Source organism: Mustela nigripes, chromosome 2, assembly GCF_022355385.1.
Source record: "Mustela nigripes isolate SB6536 chromosome 2, MUSNIG.SB6536, whole genome shotgun sequence".
NCBI lineage: Eukaryota > Metazoa > Chordata > Mammalia > Carnivora > Mustelidae > Mustela > Mustela nigripes.
Genome location: NC_081558.1, coordinates 73,299,225 through 73,319,045, shown reverse-complemented (window position 1 = coordinate 73,319,045; position 19,821 = coordinate 73,299,225). Strand labels below are relative to the sequence as shown.

Here is a 19,821-nt window from a genome sequence, read left to right as displayed (position 1 = left end):
GCGCCCGGGTGAAGTTGAGTGAGTCACTCGCACGCACGGACCGAAGACACCCCCGCGCGCGCGCTCGCCAGGGGCAGGAGCCGGCCTCCTGCGCAGCTCCCCTCGGCCGCCGGGGGCCTCCCCGCGCCCCGCCGGCCTCCAGGCCCCCTCCCGGCAGGCGAGCGGCGCCACATCTGGCCCGCGCATCTGCCCGGCCGGCCGGCGCGGGGTCCCGAGAGGGCGCGGCGCGGAGGCGCAGCCGGGGCTCCGGGAGGCGCCGTCCGCTGCGCTCGGGGCTCGGTCTATGACGAGCGGCGGGGGCTGCCATGGGTCGGGGGCTGCTCAGGGGCCTGTGGCCGCTGCACATCATCCTGTGGACGCGCATCGCCAGCACGATCCCGCCGCAAGTTCAGAAGTCGGGTGAGTGGCCTCCAGGTGGGCTCGGCGGGGCGCCGGGGGGTCCCCGCTGCGCTTTGACAGTCGGCCCCGGGCGCCCGGCGCTCGGGCGGAAACGGGAAAGTTCCCTCGGCAGCACCCACGCAGCGCGGCTCCCCGAGGCGCCGGGCTCTGAGTTTCTCTTTCAAAAGAGGAGGAAAGTTAAAGGGGAAGGGGCGCGGGGCACGTCGGGCCCCCTTTGTGCGGGCAGGAAAGGCGTTGTGCCGGCCTCTTTCGAGGCGAGCCCCCACCCCCGGAAAGGGAAGTTTGAGAAGTTGCTTGGGTATCTGAAGAAGGCTGGGGAGCCGCGGCCCAGAGCGGAGGCCGCCGAGGCCGCCAAAGAAGCTGGCGCACCTGGGGTCGCCGCGGCCCGGGGCGATGCTGCGTGCCCACCCAGCTCTCGGCCAGACTCTCCCTTCAGTGGCCCGCGATTCCAGCCTGGGCTCTGGGGAGACGCCGCACGTTCCCCGAGGCCCGCTTCTCGGCCCTAAAGTCACTGTAAGAAAGTTTCACGGAACCAGGCAAAAGAAAGTTATCTGGCTCCACCAAGGACTGGGCGTAGGTGGGGTAGGGAGCGGGGATTGTCAGGTGGCAGGCAGGGAATTATTAACTCGGTGCCCACTAGGTGCTAGGTGTTGGGTGCTGGAGATGTTGCCTGGAGCCAGACAGCCCTGCCTTGCCGGAGGTGATGGTTCTCTGCTACTGTCCTTTGAGGGAAAAGGAAAGGTTAAATTCCTAACTGTCCCTGAGCTCCCCATCTCTGGACGTTTTCGGAGGTGAAAAATGCAAGAATTGAGTTCTTAATTATTTGTTATGGAAAGTACCGAACCCCCTTGAGACTTTGAAAATTATTACTTTTTGGCAGCGGTGATCTGCATAACCCAGTTATCTGCAGCTAGGGCCTGGGTTAACTGAGTACTTGGAACCTGAGGGCCTCAGCTTCCTCATCTGTAAAATGGTTAGATTTGGATAACTTTACATACCCTTCATCTGTGACATCTTGTTGCTCTCTTTCCCCTTTGGTGACTTGGAGATGCCCTGATAGCCCACATCACCCTGAGGAGCTTGCTTTATTTACCAGGGCCACGGACAGACTTACCTTTAGGTTTGCCTAGAAGAAATAAGCACCAGGTTCTAAATGGTAGGCCTCTGAGTATTTGAAGTGAATTGAGAACTTTTTGAAATGACGTTTCTTCTTGAAGGTGGCATGGAGATGGGAGTTTTGAATGGCATGAGGAAGAAACACTGTTGTAAACAACAAAAATATGTTAAAAAATCATTAAAACTTTTGTTTCAAGCTAGGAAAAAAGGAAATCAAATGACCTTGATTTCGTTAGATTTTGTTTACAAGGATGATTTATGCATTTTCAAATTCCAGACTCAATAGTTCATGAGTCAGTTTCATTTCATCTATATACACATTTCTAAACAATTAACTTAAAAGCCTAGTGGCCTTTTATTTGGGCTTTTGAACAGTTTTAAACAACCCGCAGATTTCATATTTGATGGAATTAAAGTTTCCAAATTTGAACTAAGGAATCATTTTGGAATTTGCATTCAATTGAAATTAAATTTTCAAAGATACTGGAAGGTTGAAGGTAGCTATAATGAAAACGAGATATCTACTTCCACTTCCATTTTAATTTTCCATATAAGTAAGCAGTTTCAGGATTTTTCTAAAATAACTGCTAAACCGTCAAGACACTTTTCAAAATATCTTCCTGTGTGATAAGATATGAGGAAATGAGATGCCTTTTAGGCCCCCCAAAAAGTCCATCTTCTGTTCCATAGATTGATAAGTGGGCCAAGGATTTCAGTATAAGAACAAACTTCACTAAGAAATGTACTTAAAGCCTTTTAAATTTTGTTTTGTTTTGTTTTGTAGATTCACCCTTCCTCGATGCCCCAAATTAAGTAATGATTCTTTAGGGGGAAATCTTAAATGTTAGAAAACTCTTCAGATCTGGAAAATGTGACTGGTACTTATCAAATACCTAACAAGAGATTTCTGTTGAGGACTCAGTGTTGGTAAAAGTAACATACAGATAAACTTCTTACCTAAAATCATATTAATTATGTATTTATCTTTGTCAAGGTCAGAGACTAGTGATTACTAGGACTAGAATCTGATCTTTAGTCTATGGCTTTTCAGAAAACAAATTTTGACCCCCCTGGCTACTTCCTTTAGTAACATCAGTTGTGGTCTATACGAAATCCTGTTTTGGATTTAGTGCTTTTTTACAAGGTAGCACCCCATGGTGATGAGTCCTTATTATTGTCTGTGTAGCTGCCTCAACTGCTACATGATTTCCATTTTAGTTTTATAATCCTTAGTTATCAACACAACTTTTAAAATTTTTCTTTATTTTTTAACCCCATTTTTCCAATTAAGAATGACACCTCATCGGTGCCATTGTAAAAAAAAAAACAGCGATTACTAATTGGTCCTTCTCAGCGTATTTAAAGAGCATTTTCTTGTACCAGGCAGGAGACTTAGACCTGGAGACACTATCCAAAATGAATAAGACAGTTGAATGGATGGAAGGGTGTTAAAGGCAAAGACCAGGGCACATAGTTTAACCCTGTGTGTTTGGGAGCGTTAATGAATACTGGTGGTTTATTTTCTAGACTCCCCTTTTACAAGAGGTGTTTGATTGTTGAATGCACTTGGACGGAAGCAAGTTGAATGTTTTTTTCTCAGTCCCTCTGAATGTCTTCCTTTTTCTTCATCTGTTCTTTTCTATGCCTGCCATGTTATAGGCCCCCACCCCAGTCCTCCATTCTGTAGCCAGTGTGGTGGACCCAATGTGCCCATCTAATCTTTCTTTTTAGGAGAAGCTTTGAGATACAAGTTTTGGAATGGAGGCCTCCTGGGTTCCAGACCCAGCGTCCATTTACTGGCTGTGTAAGGGGACACAGCCCCCTTCCTTCTCTAACCCCCATACCCATTTATAAAATTGGGATTCTGGAGTTATGGTGAAGATTAAATGAAATAATGCTTTGAAGTGCTTAGCCCAGTGCCTGCCACATAGTAAATGCTCAGTAAATACCAGCTTTCATTATTACTATTTTTTTTTAATTTTTTTTTTTTTAATTTATTTAACAGACAGAGATCACAAGCAGGCAGAGAGGCAGGCAGAGAGGGGGGGCGGGAAGCATGCTCCCCACCCAGCAGAGAGCTCAATGCGGGACTCGATCCCAGGACCCCAGGACCATGACCTGAGCTGAAGGCAGAAGCTTAACCCACTGAGCCACCCAGGCACCCCATTCATTATTATTTTTAACTCCGAACTCAGACCTTAATAGGATCCTCCATGACCTGGTTGCCATTTGATTCTGAGACTTCACATCCCACCAAGGCTCACACTTTCCCACTGTATCCTGGTCATCCTATATACACAGTCCCTGGGCAGCTTAGTAGGGCCTTTGTTCAAGCTGCTGTCATTCTGGAACTCCAACCACCTGAATAATTTTCCCTCATCTTTCAGAATTAAGTGTCATCTGCCCAAGGAAACCCCTTTGAATGCCTAGTGGTTGAGCTAAACATCCCCTCCTGAGGACAGGCCTCTCTCTTAGCTCATAACAATAGCTGAAATTATATCTTTATGTGACTCCCTTGCCAGTCAAGCCTCTCAAAAGCAGGAGGCGTGTCTTATTAATTTCTCCATATCCAGGGCTTCTGGAAGGACCAGAAACAACACCTAGCACCCAGGAAACGTTGAGCTGAGCTCCTGGTACAATCCAGAGCAACCATTTTAACAACCAGGCAGCCCTTATCTATTGGGAGTTTGCTCTGAATAGTAAAATCTTCCTTTTACTAACTTAACATAGAGTAGTTAACTACTAGTAGTAACTCTAAGTTAGAGTAGTAAACTACTCTAGTTGTTAACTAGTAGAGTAATTTAACTAGTAGTTTATTATTAATGACTCTATTTAAACTACTAGTAGTTAACTACTCTACTAGTTAGCTACTAGTTTTGACTCTGATCTAAGTAAGCAGTTTGGCTGTTTTTATAGTATGTAATTGGTGTGTATTTTTTTTTTTTTTATTCTGATGAGATATGGAAAAAGATGCTTCCGCTTCTGACAAACATGCTGGAAAGCTCTCATGCAGTCCCTTTAGCTATACATTTTGAATTGGTGTAAGACATTCTAAGCCATTCCAGAACTTGAGGGTTTCACCAAAGAAATTTTCCAGTAAATACTGAATTCTCTCTCTCTCTCTCTTTTTCTTCTCTAGACGGTTGTCGAAAGGAGACTTTAGTTAAAAATGAAGTGCTGAAAATCTAAATTTAGCTTTTAAGTTTCTTTTTTCATCAGGGTTTGATGTTTTGGTTTATAAGCGGTGAAGCAGAGTCCGTCAAAGGGAAGTGTGGGCCCTGTAAGCAGCTTCTGTCTGCTGCAGAGCAGTGTGGGTATTATTTAGGTCTGATGCAAACCACCAAAACAGTTTAAAATAGGGTGCAGAGGAAACATACTTCCTGGCTAGAGCATGGCATTATTTAGCCAATTTCCACATAAAGGCATAACTCTGTCACCTTGTTAGCTTCTGCCCTCCAGCTCCTCACGTGTAGCTTCGGCCAAATTAACACATGATTTTCAGTGGAAGTGACTTAGCAGATATGCACTAGGGGTGTGCATGCTCACCACTTATTTTGTACTACCTCTTTTTCATGTCACATTTTGCTCCCCAGGTGTGTGTTGCTTCTAACCGAGGCAATACGATGACTCTCCCTTCCTGCCTGGCATGTCAGAAAGGTTTAGAATGCTGAGCAGGCACACTGGCTCCTTTCAGGGAGGAGTGGGGGAAAAGGGAAACCAACATTTGAAAATCTGCTCTGAGCCAGCTGCTTGACATGACTTATCTAATTTAATCTTTAGAAGAAGTCTGCAAGATAAGATTTGTTAACTTTATTTCTAGATGGGGAAGGTGGAGTCTGCTCAAGGTCTCTTGAGGTTTGCCCATGCGTGCGTGTGTGTGTGTGGTTGTGCGTGCATGTGTTGGGGCGGGATGGGTGCGTGTGCGTGTGGGTGGGTGTGCATGCGTTCTCAGCTTGCCCTGTTTGCATTCAGCTAGGCGCTTTCACAAAATCCATCTGTGAGCACCTATGTTGAGATGGAAGTTAGGGAGGGGCTAAGGCGTCCTCGTGTTTGAGAAGGGGAAATTTACCATCTGATACCATCAATTCAGTGCTCCTGATTTCATGATTTGCTTGGCTTGCATGATCTGCCTCCTTCCTGAGTATCTCTGTACCATAGAAAATCACGATAGGGCCATCTCTTTAGAAGGAAACTCTACTCTTCCTAATCTGATCACAGAGTCCAGGTGGCGGGACCCACCTCATGTGACCCCATGGTTCGACTGTTTACAGCAGAGGGACAAGCACCATTTTCAGAGCTGTGTATCGTACATCCCACATTCCAGGCACGTAGGTCCAGCATCTGTGTACAGGTCTCAAACAACCGTTGGTGAGGGCAGAAAGAACAGAATTTGTCTAACATAACAGGCAGATGGGATGATTTGACTTTTGAGGTCCCACTAATTTGAAAACTTGTAGGTGGTTAAGATTCTTCTCCTCATGATAGGATCTGGCCTTTTACTTGCTGTGATCAGCTTTTTAGGTCTTGGCACTCAACATGAAGCTAGCCTCCTTAGATGTAGTCAACTCAAGATCTCCTCTTTAGGCTTTTAAGGGTTCCCTAATATCCTTGTTTTGTTTACAGGGCTGAAGCTTAGTTCATTAGAATGGGTTTAGTTGCAGAGTAAATGCCCGTGACTTCTGAGGATGTGAGGATATAGGTGGAAAAGGCTGTTTGCTGTCAAGACATGCAGCTCGCTCTCTCTCCTTCCTTCCTTCCTTTCTCTCTCTCTCTTTCTTTCTTCTCCTTTTTTTTTCTTTTTCTTCCTTTCCTTCCCTTCCTTCCCTTCTTTCTCTTTTCTCCTTTTCTTCTTTTCTTTTCTTTCTTCTTTTATGATGAGATCCTCCCCTCAATTTTTTCAACTCCGTTAAAATATAGGCCTAGTATGTGGGCAAAAGGGACCTCTGCCCTGGATCTTAGAGGGCACTGCCTTTGGTCTTCTCAAGTCAGACCCCTGTCCATGGGGTAAGAAAACTCTGGGCCTCTGAGTCCAAATCCCTCCCTTTTTTAGATCACATTTCAGGTACCTGGGAACAACACTTCACTGTCCGAATAGCCCTGGGTTAACTTTTACAGGCTATATGGACTTTGGGGTACCTCTGTGCATCTAAGGGGTGGCTACGGGGGAGCTGTGTATATGTGGGGTGTGTGCAGGGATGTGTTACAACTTGGGTGTCCATGCATATCTCACAAGGCCCCACTTGATATAGGATGGAGCAGGCAGTGAAAAGAGGAAGGTATTACTGGCCAGGCCTGGGATAATGTTTACCCACAGCTATCAGTTCCAGAAAAGGACTTGAGTAGTTTACGAGTTTGATAATTATACTAGGCTTTCCAAAGTATCACAAAGATACATTTGCCAGTCAAGGTAGGACAAAACCTATTTTATGGGACATTTTCTCCACTTGATTTATAAATTTCCAGTATTTTGATCTTTGGTATGTGGGCCTCCATATGCCCTCACCCTGAGTCTTCCAGTGCCGTTGGAACAACATTCCTTTGCAGAGGTGTGGGGCACCAGATTGGTTTTTGTTGATTTTATTCTGTTCTTCCTGGAGAGACTGGTCATTAGCAAAAAAGCTAAGACTCCTTCTGTAATCATAACGTTGTATCTTCTTTGAGAAATTCAGCTTTTCATAATTTGTATTTTCTTGAAGGAAACTTTAGTTCTATTAATTTGACTTGTCCTGTCCGTTATTTCACTTAACACATTTTTTTTTTAAAGATTTCCCAGTGCTGTATTGGCATTTCCTACATGTATTGGAAACACTAGGCAAGGTGAAACTTCTCTGGATGTTTTCTCTAATATTGTAAATGTTTATTTGAGTGATCCATGGCCTTCTCAAGCTCTGTAAGGAAAACAAGAACATTAGAAGAGTGTTAAGAAGTAAAAAGCCCTTCTGACACTATAAAAGGTATAAGGTTGTCAAAACTATGCATTTTAGAGAGCCAGGGAGTTGGCAGAACAAACATGAATGTTTCGAAGGAAAATATGGGGTCAGGTGCATGTTCTGAGCCTATGCCACAGCAGGTCTTATCTGTGAAAGCTGTAAATCATTAGAGGATTCCCTGACTTTGGAGGAAACTCACTCTGCTGCTTTGTGGATGACTAGTGGTCATCCTAAAACTCTATGAAACTTTTCCACGTAGGGAAATTGAATTGGCTCCATGCTTCCGGGGAGCTGTGTCCCTCTCTTGAGGAAGCTGCATTTGTGAGCCTTCTTGGACCAGTTTCCCACTAATATATGGAGCCCACTTACCAATATCTTCCACTGCCTAGATTGTGCTGAACACTTCTTCTCTTTAGTTAACCTTCAAATCAACTCCAAGAAGAGGTAGATTTTATAATACTCATTATAAGCACTTTGGAGTTTAGAAAACTTAGCAAAGGCTGCCCTGTTATCAAGTGATTATGTTGGGGTTGGACCCAAGATGGTCTGGTCTAGGGACCTGGCCTTCAATTGTTATATACTATACTGAGACTAGGTCACCTCAGTTGACATAAACTGTTCTCTATTGTAGCATGGGTGGTGGGAGAACATAGGGGTTAAGAAAAATAATGGTAATATCCAACATATTTCTAATGCTATATTGTTTTTCATTTATTATCCCATTTAATTTCTTTAGCTAAATAAAATAATGTTGTCATGCCGGTCTAGTGACCTCAATGGGAGAATGAAATATATACATCACTTGTCAAATCGTGGCGTATTTATGCCGTCAAGGAATTTTTAGGTATTCTGAGCAAAACTAAACCTTGTTTGGAAGGATTGGGGGAATTAAAGGATGCATAAATATGTGGGGGATATATATAGTATGCCAAGGTGGATTCACCATAAGTGAATGGAATATAACTTTTAAGGCTTATGCCTGGTGTAGACCCATATCCTGGCTTTGGAAGGGAGACTGGCAATGTGGTTAGTGAGTGTCAATCAAGTCCAAGAATATTTAAGAAATCTTGCTGTGCCTTGACTATTATAGCTTACCATATAAAAGGAACTTGATAGAGGTTTTCCCAAATTTAGAGGCAATTCAGAACATTTATAGTATATCACTTAAAATGAATGATAAAGCTGAAACTCTTTCCAAGCTATTCAAAAATAAATTATGAGTTCGGATCAACAGTTCTAGAGGAAAGACTGATTTATTTTTCGATTCTCTCTATACAGACTATTACAAAATATCATTGGAAGACGCAATCAAAGAGTGTGCAATCAAAAAAGGTAATAAAAATATCTCAGAGACATGTCAGGCAGTTTAGTAATAAAAATAATCGTTTCTTTTCAAATTTAATGTTTGTGGTATTTGTAGCTTTTTAAAATTTGTAATTTGTTAGACGACATTTTAAATTTTAAGTATTCACTTTCATACCTTAATTTCTATTCTTAATTTTTATATTCTTTTTCTTAGGGTGCCCCTGAAATTTAAAAGCTTCAACATTCACAAGACCCAAATCTATGCTTAATGGTAGGATTTGCTTTTTGGCCTAGAAAAATAAATAGAAATGCCTCCTCTTCTACCACCCACTCCCATACGGAGACTGAAGTCTGCATTGTTACATCACCAAACACAAACTTCTTTTTCCAGGTTTAGCTAAACCCTTCATTTTTTTTCCTAGTTCAGAGGCCCCATGCCAAGTAGAGAAGAAGTTGTAAATATGTAATTATCACAGAACCTCGATCTTGAATGAAACCCAGATCTGACCCTTAGTTTGAGATGAAGACTCTACCTACAAGAGAGCTGGTGAAGACTAAAGTGTGTTATACTGGCAACCAGGGTGTCTGGGTGATCTGGCCAAGTCCCTTGGCCTCACTGGTTCTCATTTTTGTCTAGGTACAGTGCCAAGAGTTGGACTAGATGAGATTTTCAGTTTTTTTCTGTCCTGAAATGTTTCATTTTGTAGCTTTAGTGGAGGAAACCATTGAAATTAATGTAAAAACATAATCCTTAACTAATCGAAGTAGAAAACTCAAAAGTCATAACAGGACAGAGCAGACATATACTGCAAACATCCACTTGGAGTTTGTCAGAGATGACTACTATTGAAAAAAGAGAACGAAGCCATAGTTATTTTGAAAATTTCCTGCTACAGGTGCCTGAGCATACACCCTGACTAAATAGCATGTTTACTTGAGCTAGCACTTTTTCCTTGCTGAAAAAAAAGGTTTATTTGGTTTTGGTGGTAATACCATTTCTTTTTTGTTAATTATGGTGTTCTCATTCTTCCCTTCCTCTGAATTGGTTGAAGAATCTGTGAAAGTTTTTCCTGAGGAAGAGAATTATGAAATGCTTTGCTGTGTCTAGGAAAAGAAAGTCCTAAAGGAGCTTCTGTGTTTTGGGGGAAAAGAAAAGAAACTTGCCTGAATATAATTAGTCTTCTCTTGCCTTTCAAAGATCTGTCCACCACTTTTCTTAAAATATTCTCAGAAAAGACAGAATTTGCTACAGATTGGCAGATTGCAGACTGCTTTTTTCGGCAGGGGAGTAGCTATAAGCCCCATAATTGCATTTCTGTATGGTCTGCATACACCAGTTATCACAGAGGAGAAATCTAACTATTGCTTTGAATGACTGTCTTGTTACTTCATATCACTTTTATGTTTTGTTCTCTAAAAGGCATTGTATTGGGGGAAAACAATGATAAAATTTGACCTCAGATGTGTGAAAAGGAAAAACAACAATTACAACAACTGGCGTCGCATTGTCCATTCACTATTCTGGAATCCCAAAAATTACATTGTTGTGAAACAGTTTCTAACAATCGCAGCCCTTCCTGGGCACTCTTTTATTCTTATAGTTTCTGTCATAATTAATTATATAATTTATATTGCCTCTCTCATCACCTATTAATTTATTCCAAGGAGCCCCAGACCAGCCCGTCTTTTCCTTTTTGCGGTTTTCTGTTTTCCATCACCTCTGGGAAGTCCGGCTTGTTCCAACTTCTCACCCCTTCGTGAGCCTCACTTAACATCTACCTATCGTGCGTTAGAATAGGCACTGAGGTTCAGATCGGGAGCTCAAGCATTCTGGCCCCAACAAGATGCTTTCATATCACCCCCTGATAACAGTAGCTGAAGGTTCTAATACCTTGCTACCCAAAGGGGGTGGTCCAGACCCAGCAGCACCTGCATCACTGAGAATTACTGCAAATGCAGAATGTTGGGCCTGTTCAGAACCAGCATTTTAACAAGATCCCCGGGGGATTCGTGTACATATGCCTGGACGTTTGCGACACGCTGCCCCAGTAGCCTTAAAGCATCTTCCACAGAGGAATCGAAGGACCTGCAGTAGTGTTGGTGAATCAGATCAGACTTCTTTCTGTCCCCGAGGAAGACAGGGATTCCAGGAAGAGTAACTTCTAGTATGATGAGGGCTTTTTGACTCCTCCCTAGCTACAAGACCCCCTTTTAACTGTATGTAATGAACACACTGAGGCTAGCAGAAGCAAATGCTCTGACAGCAAGTCAAGTCAATTAGTGAGTCAGTTTTATCCTGTCTGTTTATCCAAAACATCTTCCATGGTTCTTTCCCTTGACCCAAAACTGTAGATCCTAGAGATCCGTTTCTCTGCTGAACCCGTAACATTTTTAACATGTTTACTCATTAGACATTTAATCATAGAACTGCCTTGCCATTTGTAGGCCTTAATTAAGAGCTATTATACCTTGGTGTTTCTTAAGGCATGTAGCACTCTGCTGTGTACAAAATATGTACCCAATAAATTAATGAATTAATGCCAGGCTTTTCAGGACATGGTTCTAGTCTTCGGCATTAAAAAACTTTTTATCTTCTACCTTGAGGAACTTATTTCATTGATGCTGAGTGAGAACTCACTGAATTTTTCTTGAATCCATCAACATTTTTTTAGTCTGTTCAGATCATGCTACCAGTGGGTTTTTCGGTGAGTGGTATTTTATTCATTGTAAGACAATTTTTTGTACCTTCGTTACTTTTGCCTTTAAGAATTATTGGTCTCAGCCAGTAACAGCAATCAGTTCTCACAACTCTTTCTGACTTTTTTCAAATGATTTTATTACGTATTTTTTTTTCCTTCTGACACTGTAACTGTACTCGGCCAAAAAAAAAAAAAAAAAAAAAAAAGAAAAAAGAAACAGAAAAAACTTTCCATAGAAACCTGTATCTCATGTTGCTGCCTTTTGCATCAAATCTCAACTTATTCATCATAATAACTGTAAATCTCATTACCTAGAATCTCGGAATCAGACAAATTTTTACAACAGGAATGCTGTTACATGAAATACATAACCATTTGGTTTCATTTTTACTCTTAAATCATGCTACCACAATGCAAGTCTGAACTCGTGTTTTCTGTCTGGTGTGAGAAGCTCTTTGGTTTCTGCCTATGGATGCCTTATGTCCCTTTTCTCTTTAATACATATCAATGGCCATCAGTTAAATCTTCTCCCCAGATAACATTTTGAATAGCTGGCCCCTGATAGAGAGCCTTCCATGATCTTCTCTGTGGATCCCAGGTGACTGATTACACAGCCCTGACTTTCTCTTTGAGGTCAGGGGTTGTGTCAATATCCTTGTTTCTGAAGATGCATCTTGGGGTCACAGGACCAGTTAGGTGATTCCATGCATGAATGAGGCCAAGCCTTTCCCCCATTTCCCTTTCTGCTCTTATACATGTCTCAGGCCCTAGTTCCCTTTAAACTGGACATCCTCACACATGCTTCTGCTTTTAGATTTTCTAACTGGTGACTGTTATCCCAATTTTCCCATTCTCTACCCATGCCCTACAATCCTCCACATGCTGAAATAACACCTGAGTAGATGTCATTTCCTCTCTTGGCTCTTCAGTTAGTTATACCAGTCAGATTTCCCTCCTTTTTCCTCTTCACAGCCTCACCAACAAGCCTGGCTTCCACACTCAGGTGACTTTATGTGTGTGGCTGTATGCATGTGCCCGTTATTAGAATGAAAATTCTTTAATGGAGAATCTCCCATCTGATTCTTCCCTGGCACTCTCTGTGCGTTCTCATTGAAAGATTGTTGATGTTTAGAATTCATTACTTTTAAAGGCCAGAGAAACTGCTTATAAATCCAAGACGGGATTATAGGTTATACACACACGCACACACACATATATAAATAATTTATATTTCTACTTCTGTATTTATATTTAAATTTGTATATGCTTTTTTTTTTCCTAGACTGTTTACCTTCTCACCATCAAGTGTGTCATCAGGGGCTTTGTCATTTATTATAAAGCCACCTTGAGGGAACAATGAGCTTGTGGGAAATTTTGAATGATCTGATGCGTGTAAGTCTCTCTTTGCAGGGAAGGTTCCCTGTGCCTTCAGTCTTTAGCTTCTGTGAATTTGGGGGGGGCTGCAGTCTGTGGGTGTTAAGGCCTGTTGCTTTTCCATCCGTCACAGACTGTCTTTGATTCATCTCTCCTCTTGTGTGTGAATCTTTTGTAGAGGACCCAACGTGTTATGCCGGTAGGCGCCCAAAAAAGTCATAAAGTAAATCATATTATCTGACTCAAGATTTTTTTGTGCCACTCCTGCCTTCACTTTTTTATGAATTGTAGATTATCTCCTATCACTGGGATAGTTGGAGGAGGGGTAGTTGAACGAAGGGGTTTATGTGCAGTAGAGAGCGTCGGAAGACACCTTTCTACCTGCTTGAGGGAAGACATCCCCCGTTGCAAAGGTGACTCCTGACTTTAACAGCACAGTTTCCAGACATGCTCCTGCCTCTCTTCCAGCTGGATTGTCACCCAGGGAGCCCCTCTTCCAGGGGAATTGGGGAGCTTTCCTGACTTCATAACATTACTTAAGCATGGACTAACAATGCCCTATCTGCACTATCTCAGGGAATCAGGAGATGAAACAAGAATTTTCTGTCTTAATATTCTGTGGCATATTATAAAGAGAAATGGTTGAGATAGAATACTTTTAATTTGATGTACTGTTGGTTAGCTTTCAGAACTGCTGAAAACATTTCTCTTTCAAGATTTTGATGATGCCTTTGGTGAGGATGTTTGTGGCCGTTACGTAATCACTTATGCAGCGCTGTGTGAAACGTTTGGCCAACTCAAGAGTGTCTCCTGTTACCAGCTACCAGCTTATTAATGTAATACTTGTATCTTCAGGGTAAGGAAGGAACCTGGTTTCTTGATAGTCTCATTTTTACTTTTTGAATAACTGTTGGAACTACAGTTACCTGTGCTCCAAGCTTATTGACTTTGTTACTCCTCAAGGTATAACTCTTTCTTAAAAGCGACTGACTAGGGGCGCCTGGGTGGCTCAGTGGGTTACACCTCTGCCTTTCGGCTCAGGTCATGATCTCGGGGTCCTGGGATCGAGCCCTGCATCGGGCTCTCTGCTCAGCAGGGAGTCTGCTTCCCCTCTCTCTCTACCTGCCTCTCTGCCTACTTGTGCTCTCTGTCGAATAAAGAAAGAAAAATATTAAAAAAAAAAAGTGACTGACTGAATGGTAGATGTCTGTGTGACTCATATTCTGCCAGTCCAAACAGTTTTGTTTTTCTCTCTCTACTTTGATTCAGACATTCATCTTTAAGTTCTGGAAGGGAACTTATGTTAAAGCAAGTCATGGTGAGCATTTTGTAAGGTGCCAACTGTCCAATCACTCTGTTGTACCCCTGAAGCTAATATATAATATTGAATGTCAACTGTACTTCAGTTAATATTAATGGTAATAATAATGAGAAAAGAGAGTCTTTAGAGGGAGTCCCTGAAAATCTTGGGAAAAACTGATACAGTGTCACTTCTTCCCAGTTACAGGAAGTGACCGTGGAGCCCACCTTGGCACTTGTGCTCTCTGAATGGAAGTGCCTTGAAGTTAAGAGCCAATGAAGGGGCTGGAGGTGGTAGTTGAAAGCAGCCACTTGTGTGCCCTTTATCAGCAGTGACCAGGGCTGCAGTGGAAGATCCAGATGTTTGGGAACATTTCTGCCCACAGCCTCCTCTGGCACATATCTCTTGGGAACATATAAAATGTCCTTTGTTGTTAAAATGGCTGTTAAGTGAATATGAAAAGCACAACAAACATCATAAAAATAGTCATTTGCCAGCCTGTCCAAGCAGATAAAAAACTAGTGTCAGGAAAACAGAAAAGAGCAGGGATTTGAATAACTTTATTCTTTTTGAGGCTTATGGGGGAAAGAGCACTGGTAGGAAAAAAGGAAAAAAGGCTGGTGTGATAACTTTGAAGAAAACATGTTGACCATGTCTGGCTATAATAATTTTTTAATAGTCCCTTATGTTAATAGAGTGTTTTATGTAAACTGTTTCACCTGGATGTCATATTTAATTTTGGAAAAACCCTCTGAGTGGGTATAATTACCCTGTTTTACAGATAATATAGAAACAGAAGCCCAGAAAGATGAAACCGTCTGAGGCATTGTAAAGACTCACAAATTTGTGTTTCTGTCATTTTACCATTTTTTGATCTCATGTTCCCTTGCTGCCTAATTTTCTAGGTAAATGTAAGACAAACACTACGGTCTTATTGTGTTTTTATATTTCCATAGCTAACTTGTAAAGAGGGGATGGTAGGGTTCACATCAGAAGCCCTGTTCTTTGCCTCAAAAATCAGAAGCCATATTGAGGACGGGAGAATTCCCTTCTTCGAGACACACTTCTCTGAGGGCTTTGTCCCTGAGTCTTACTAGAGTTCAAGGCTATGTAATGAGTCATTTTTCTTTTTCTCCTTCTCTTGTGGGGCAGTTTTTCTTTTATACACTGTGTGGTCTGCCTTTTTGAGGGTCATGTCATGCCTACCAGTAGACACAGGTTGCCATTTATAAAAGACTGTGGTAGTTGCCTCAGCCCTGTCGTTTTGCTCTTCTCCAGAGCTTCAAGGTCCTTCACATAATCAGGGAGATGGACATCTTTACACAGGAAGGGTGTGTCTTCGCCATATAGGCCTGGGGGTCAAGTGTTGTCTTTGGCTTCCTTTCCCGGAACTTCTTAAAGATGAATGTCTGAATAAAGATTTGGAGAGGAACACGATTGTTTTGACTGGCAGAACAGAAGAAACACAGACATCTAGGATTTATTTAAATTACTTTTATATAAAAGAACTTATATCTTGAGGCGTAGCAAAGCCTTCTTATTTGACTGACATTTTCAAAGGCAAAGGTAAAGAATCACCTTCATGAGCAGAAACTGCATTTGTTTGCTAGCCACATGAAGGTAACGGATACTCCTGCCTGCCTGCGAATTGTTCTATAGAATGTCATTTCGCCCACAGCATCAAAATGGAAGTTGAGTCATGATGTCATTTACTCCATTTTGGTTAAGGAAAGAGGTTAAATCAGCTCCTGTGTTGTATAGTATGGACTTCTTTCTCCTCTTTTCCATCATTATTCATCAGGATGATTTTCCAGTGGATTTGGGATTAAGGATTATTCTGATCCTTCCACCTCTGTGAAAATTTCCCAGAAGAGATCAGCTTCGTTAAGGAATGACTAGGTTCATGAATTTATATGGAAAGTGGAGAGACCTTCAAATTAGAATACATTTCAGTGTTACCTTTTTGTGTACTTCTTATCTAAAAGGGATGCCATAGTAAATATTCTAGAGGACTACCCTTTATATCATCCTTTTGGAAATGGTAATTTGTATATACTGTTTTCTCTTAAGGCAGATATAATTATATTTTGAAAAATATCCGAATTTTGAACATCTCAGCAATGGTCCTTCTTCGGATGTCGTACATTGGTGGTGCTTAATATATAAATGGAATAAGAAAGAAAAAAAATCAGAGTCTAGGAAGAGAAATTAAATTGTAGGACTATATTGACTTAAAAGTTATTTTTTGTGTGTGTGTTGTATCTATTTAGCTTCGAGATTTTCTGAAGGAAAGGCTTATCCACAACTGTTAACTCTGATCTAAGGAACTATTTATTACTGATTTCACTGGTAGTTTACCTAAAGGGAGATACACTTTCTTACATTTGACTTTTCTGAAATCATTATTCATTTTGCCATGTGGGATCAAAACCCTTTAAAAATTCAGCTTTCTCAAGAAATCTTCTCCTCAGGTCTTCTGACAGATCTTCCTTCAAACTTATTGTGCTCTTGGCCATTGGCAAAGGATTTCTACCCTTTAAAAATATAGGAATTCGTGAAACTCCTACTAAAAAATTAAGCTAAAAATGACCTTCCAAGGAGAATTTGTACAATAGCAACCAAATACCTTGACACCAATTATGTTGATCATTCCTGCCTCATCCCAAAACATTATTAAAGTTTGAGTCACATAAGAAAATCACTTGAGGGGCGCCAGGGTGGCTCAGTCAGTTAAGCGTCTGCCTTCAGTTCAGGTCATGATCCCAAAGTCCTGGGATCCAGCCCTGCACTGGGCTCCCGGCTCAGTGGGGAGCCTGCTTCTGCCTCTGCCTCTGCCCATATTCCTGCTCATGCTCCCTCTTTCTTTCAAATAAAGAAAATCTTTTTTTTAAAAAGGGGGTATATAAAAGAGATATACACTGATTAAAATGTTCTGTTATAATGCCCTTTGCGACTTTCCTAGCAGCCAGACCAAGCTGCGAAACATGGTTTGTAGTATACCTGCCCCCCTTCCTCTCTCTGGGACCGTCCACTTTCTCTAACTCCCAAGTTTGTTCCTGTTTAGTTCTTTGCTCCATACAGAATAAATCCTTTCCTGAACCATATTTATTTTTTTTTTCTACTTCTGGCTGCACATAAAAATCATTTGGGGAGCTTTTAAAATAATCTACTGCCTGAGCCAAACCCCTGAAGTTCTGAATAATTTGCCTGGTGTAGGGCCCTGGCATCAGTATTGCTTGGAAAAATCCCCAGATGGTTCTGTTGTGGAACCCAGATTGAGAAACACTGATTGCTACAAATGGAGGATTTGAACAGAGAAGTCAAGGTATTCACTTAAAGCCTCTCAGCAAAGCAGTACCATTGATTAGGGTCAGAAGATCCCACCTTCTGACTGTAAATCCAGTATAGCAAATAAAAGAAAGGCTTTGTTACAGAACTTTGGGAGAATCAAAAAATCCCTTTCCTTCTGGAAACTCACCAGCAGAGCAGGGTTAAATGCTCATGTAAAAGCCTGTCTCACAGTACTCGTGTTTGAAAATCAAGGTCGGAAGGACGAGAGCACTGTAGGGTGGGTTGCAGGGGTTGTGACTTTCCAAAGGAACAAACAGTTGACCTGGCTTGGAAAGCCTGGACACCCCTCCGTGGTACCATTCACTGTCCACTTGTCATCAGTGGTGTTTCTGTGCTTGCTTCAGGAAACTGAGGCACAGCTGGGGAGAAGCTTGCATGGGATGCACGCTCACCAGCCACACAGGGGAGGTGTCCAGCTCTTCCAAGCCACAGCCGACGTGGGCAGTCAGCACATTCTCTGCCTTGGGCCTCTCCTCGTGGAAAGTGGCAGACACCAGTGTCCTTGAAGAAACCGTTTTCTGAGTGCCTCTCCAGTCAGAATAACCCCCACAGTGGCTGGCAGAGGCACTGAATTCTTTCTGAGGCCTGGCAAGACCACCCTGGGGATGGGAGGTCCTGTGGGGAGGTGGAAATGCTGGTGTGAGGAAGGCAGAAGGAGTTAACGTACCATAGAGTTTCTGGTTAGGGGCAGCAGAAAGATAATGAGACTATGGAAGCCTTAAATACCAGGCCATGTTGTGGTGGCTTAATTCTCTGAGTCACTGGCAAGTTAAGTGGAGACATGGCATAATGGAGCCATCGCAAAACCAAGAGTTTGTGATGTGAAGGCTGTGAATGCCTTTCCTCTTTGCCCCCAGTGGCTGCCTCTATAGTTAGCCGAAGGCAGGGGCGCCCTTCACATCCTGCCCATGCACCTGTCGGCCCCTGGGCCCTTCTTAGGGGTCCACTGTCAGCACCTCATGATTTTTTAGAACACCAGTTCCTTCATGGTACCTCAAAAGCTATACGGGGAAGTTCGGAAGTGTCCCAGAACTTCTAACGTTTCCACCTTCTGTTTAGGTTTTGTACAGCTCTCACTTCGTACGAAGGCGTCTGCTGACTCCTCTGGAATGAGGTGTGAACAAAACAAGCAAGGGTGCAAATGCATTAATTCCAAAGGGGTGCTTGCTTTTGCCGGGGCCTCACTCGTAGACCTTTTCCTGACATGTTCACACCCCAAGTATCTCCAACATACGCTTCATACTTTTAGAAATCTGAAGAATTTAGAGTTTCAGTTGGGTAGAGCCTCAGTGGAATACTTTTATTATATCTAATGCCGTTTTAATGAGCTTGAGACTAGGGAGGTTGGGTTGATTGGACAACTTATATAAACCTTTGCAAGGAATTTACTAGAGTGGAGAACGATGCCAATAGCCCAGAAATGTGGTGTTTAGGGAGCTTTTTACTTCTTAATCACCATGACAATATCGGGACAAATTGTGTAACCCTTTTAGGCAGTAGCGCTGTTTACTAGAACTTTCTGCAATGATTACAGTATCTTATATCTGTACTCTCCACTGTGCTAACCATTAGTCACCTGGGGCTTGGAATGTGGCAGGTGTAACAAAGGAACTGAGTTTAAAATACTATTTTATTTCCATTACACTTAAATGTAAATAGCCACACATGGCTCTTGGCTACCATAATGGACAGAACAGTTACAGAAGATCCTTTAAAATCCTCTTTCTTTTCAGGTCTTCTGAAAGAGCACAGTCAGGTAATTTCTTAGCCTCTGTAGTCCTAGTGGAGCCGATTACATTATTTCTATCTTTCCATCCCTGTATTTGGGAATTGTAGGCTGTTTCTGTCCTGGACACATGATATTCTAATGTTTATGGAAATACCCGTTAGTAGTACACTTTAATTACAATACTTTGTTCTGGGAAGATCTAGCCAAGCCTCTTTTTATCATCGTGTTTTCAGTTTTAGTCTTAAAAGGGTTATAAAAATAGCATTGTCTTGCAAGAAAAAAAAAATGCTTAAAGTCGATGGCCATGGAGCAGTAGGGATTATAAAACATTCAAACTTATCCTGGAAATATTGGATAAAAAAAGAAGCTAAGGAGGCAGGTAGAAGTCTCCAGGGAGAAAACTTGTCCTGGAGGAATGCTTTTAATTAGATTTAGCTTCCCCCAAAAGAGTCTAGCAAAGTGGCTTTCCCTGAGGACATCGGGATTTTCCCCTGTGAATAAATTCTCTCCCCCTTCGGCCATCCCTCTACTATGTCCTTCTGCACACTCACCCTTACTTGACATGCCGTGACTTAAACCTTCCAGAAAACCTTGGAAAATAAGCCAGTATTTTTTTCT

General features: G+C 42.2%; 1 protein-coding gene across 2 annotated transcripts in view; it reads left to right on the top strand.

The window, feature by feature from the left end:
* The first annotated feature begins 200 nt into the window (after positions 1-200).
* Positions 201-19,821, top strand: part of TGFBR2 (transforming growth factor beta receptor 2) — an 89,668-nt gene continuing 70,047 nt past the window's right edge. The window contains exons 1-2 of one of the 2 annotated variants that reach the window (XM_059390791.1): positions 201-399; positions 8,724-8,777. In XM_059390791.1, coding sequence (XP_059246774.1) covers positions 306-399; positions 8,724-8,777 — 148 coding nt within the window. In that variant the 5' untranslated portion in view covers positions 201-305. The remainder of the gene's footprint in view (positions 400-8,723; positions 8,778-19,821) is intronic. The other variant, XM_059390792.1, reaches the window with a different exon arrangement.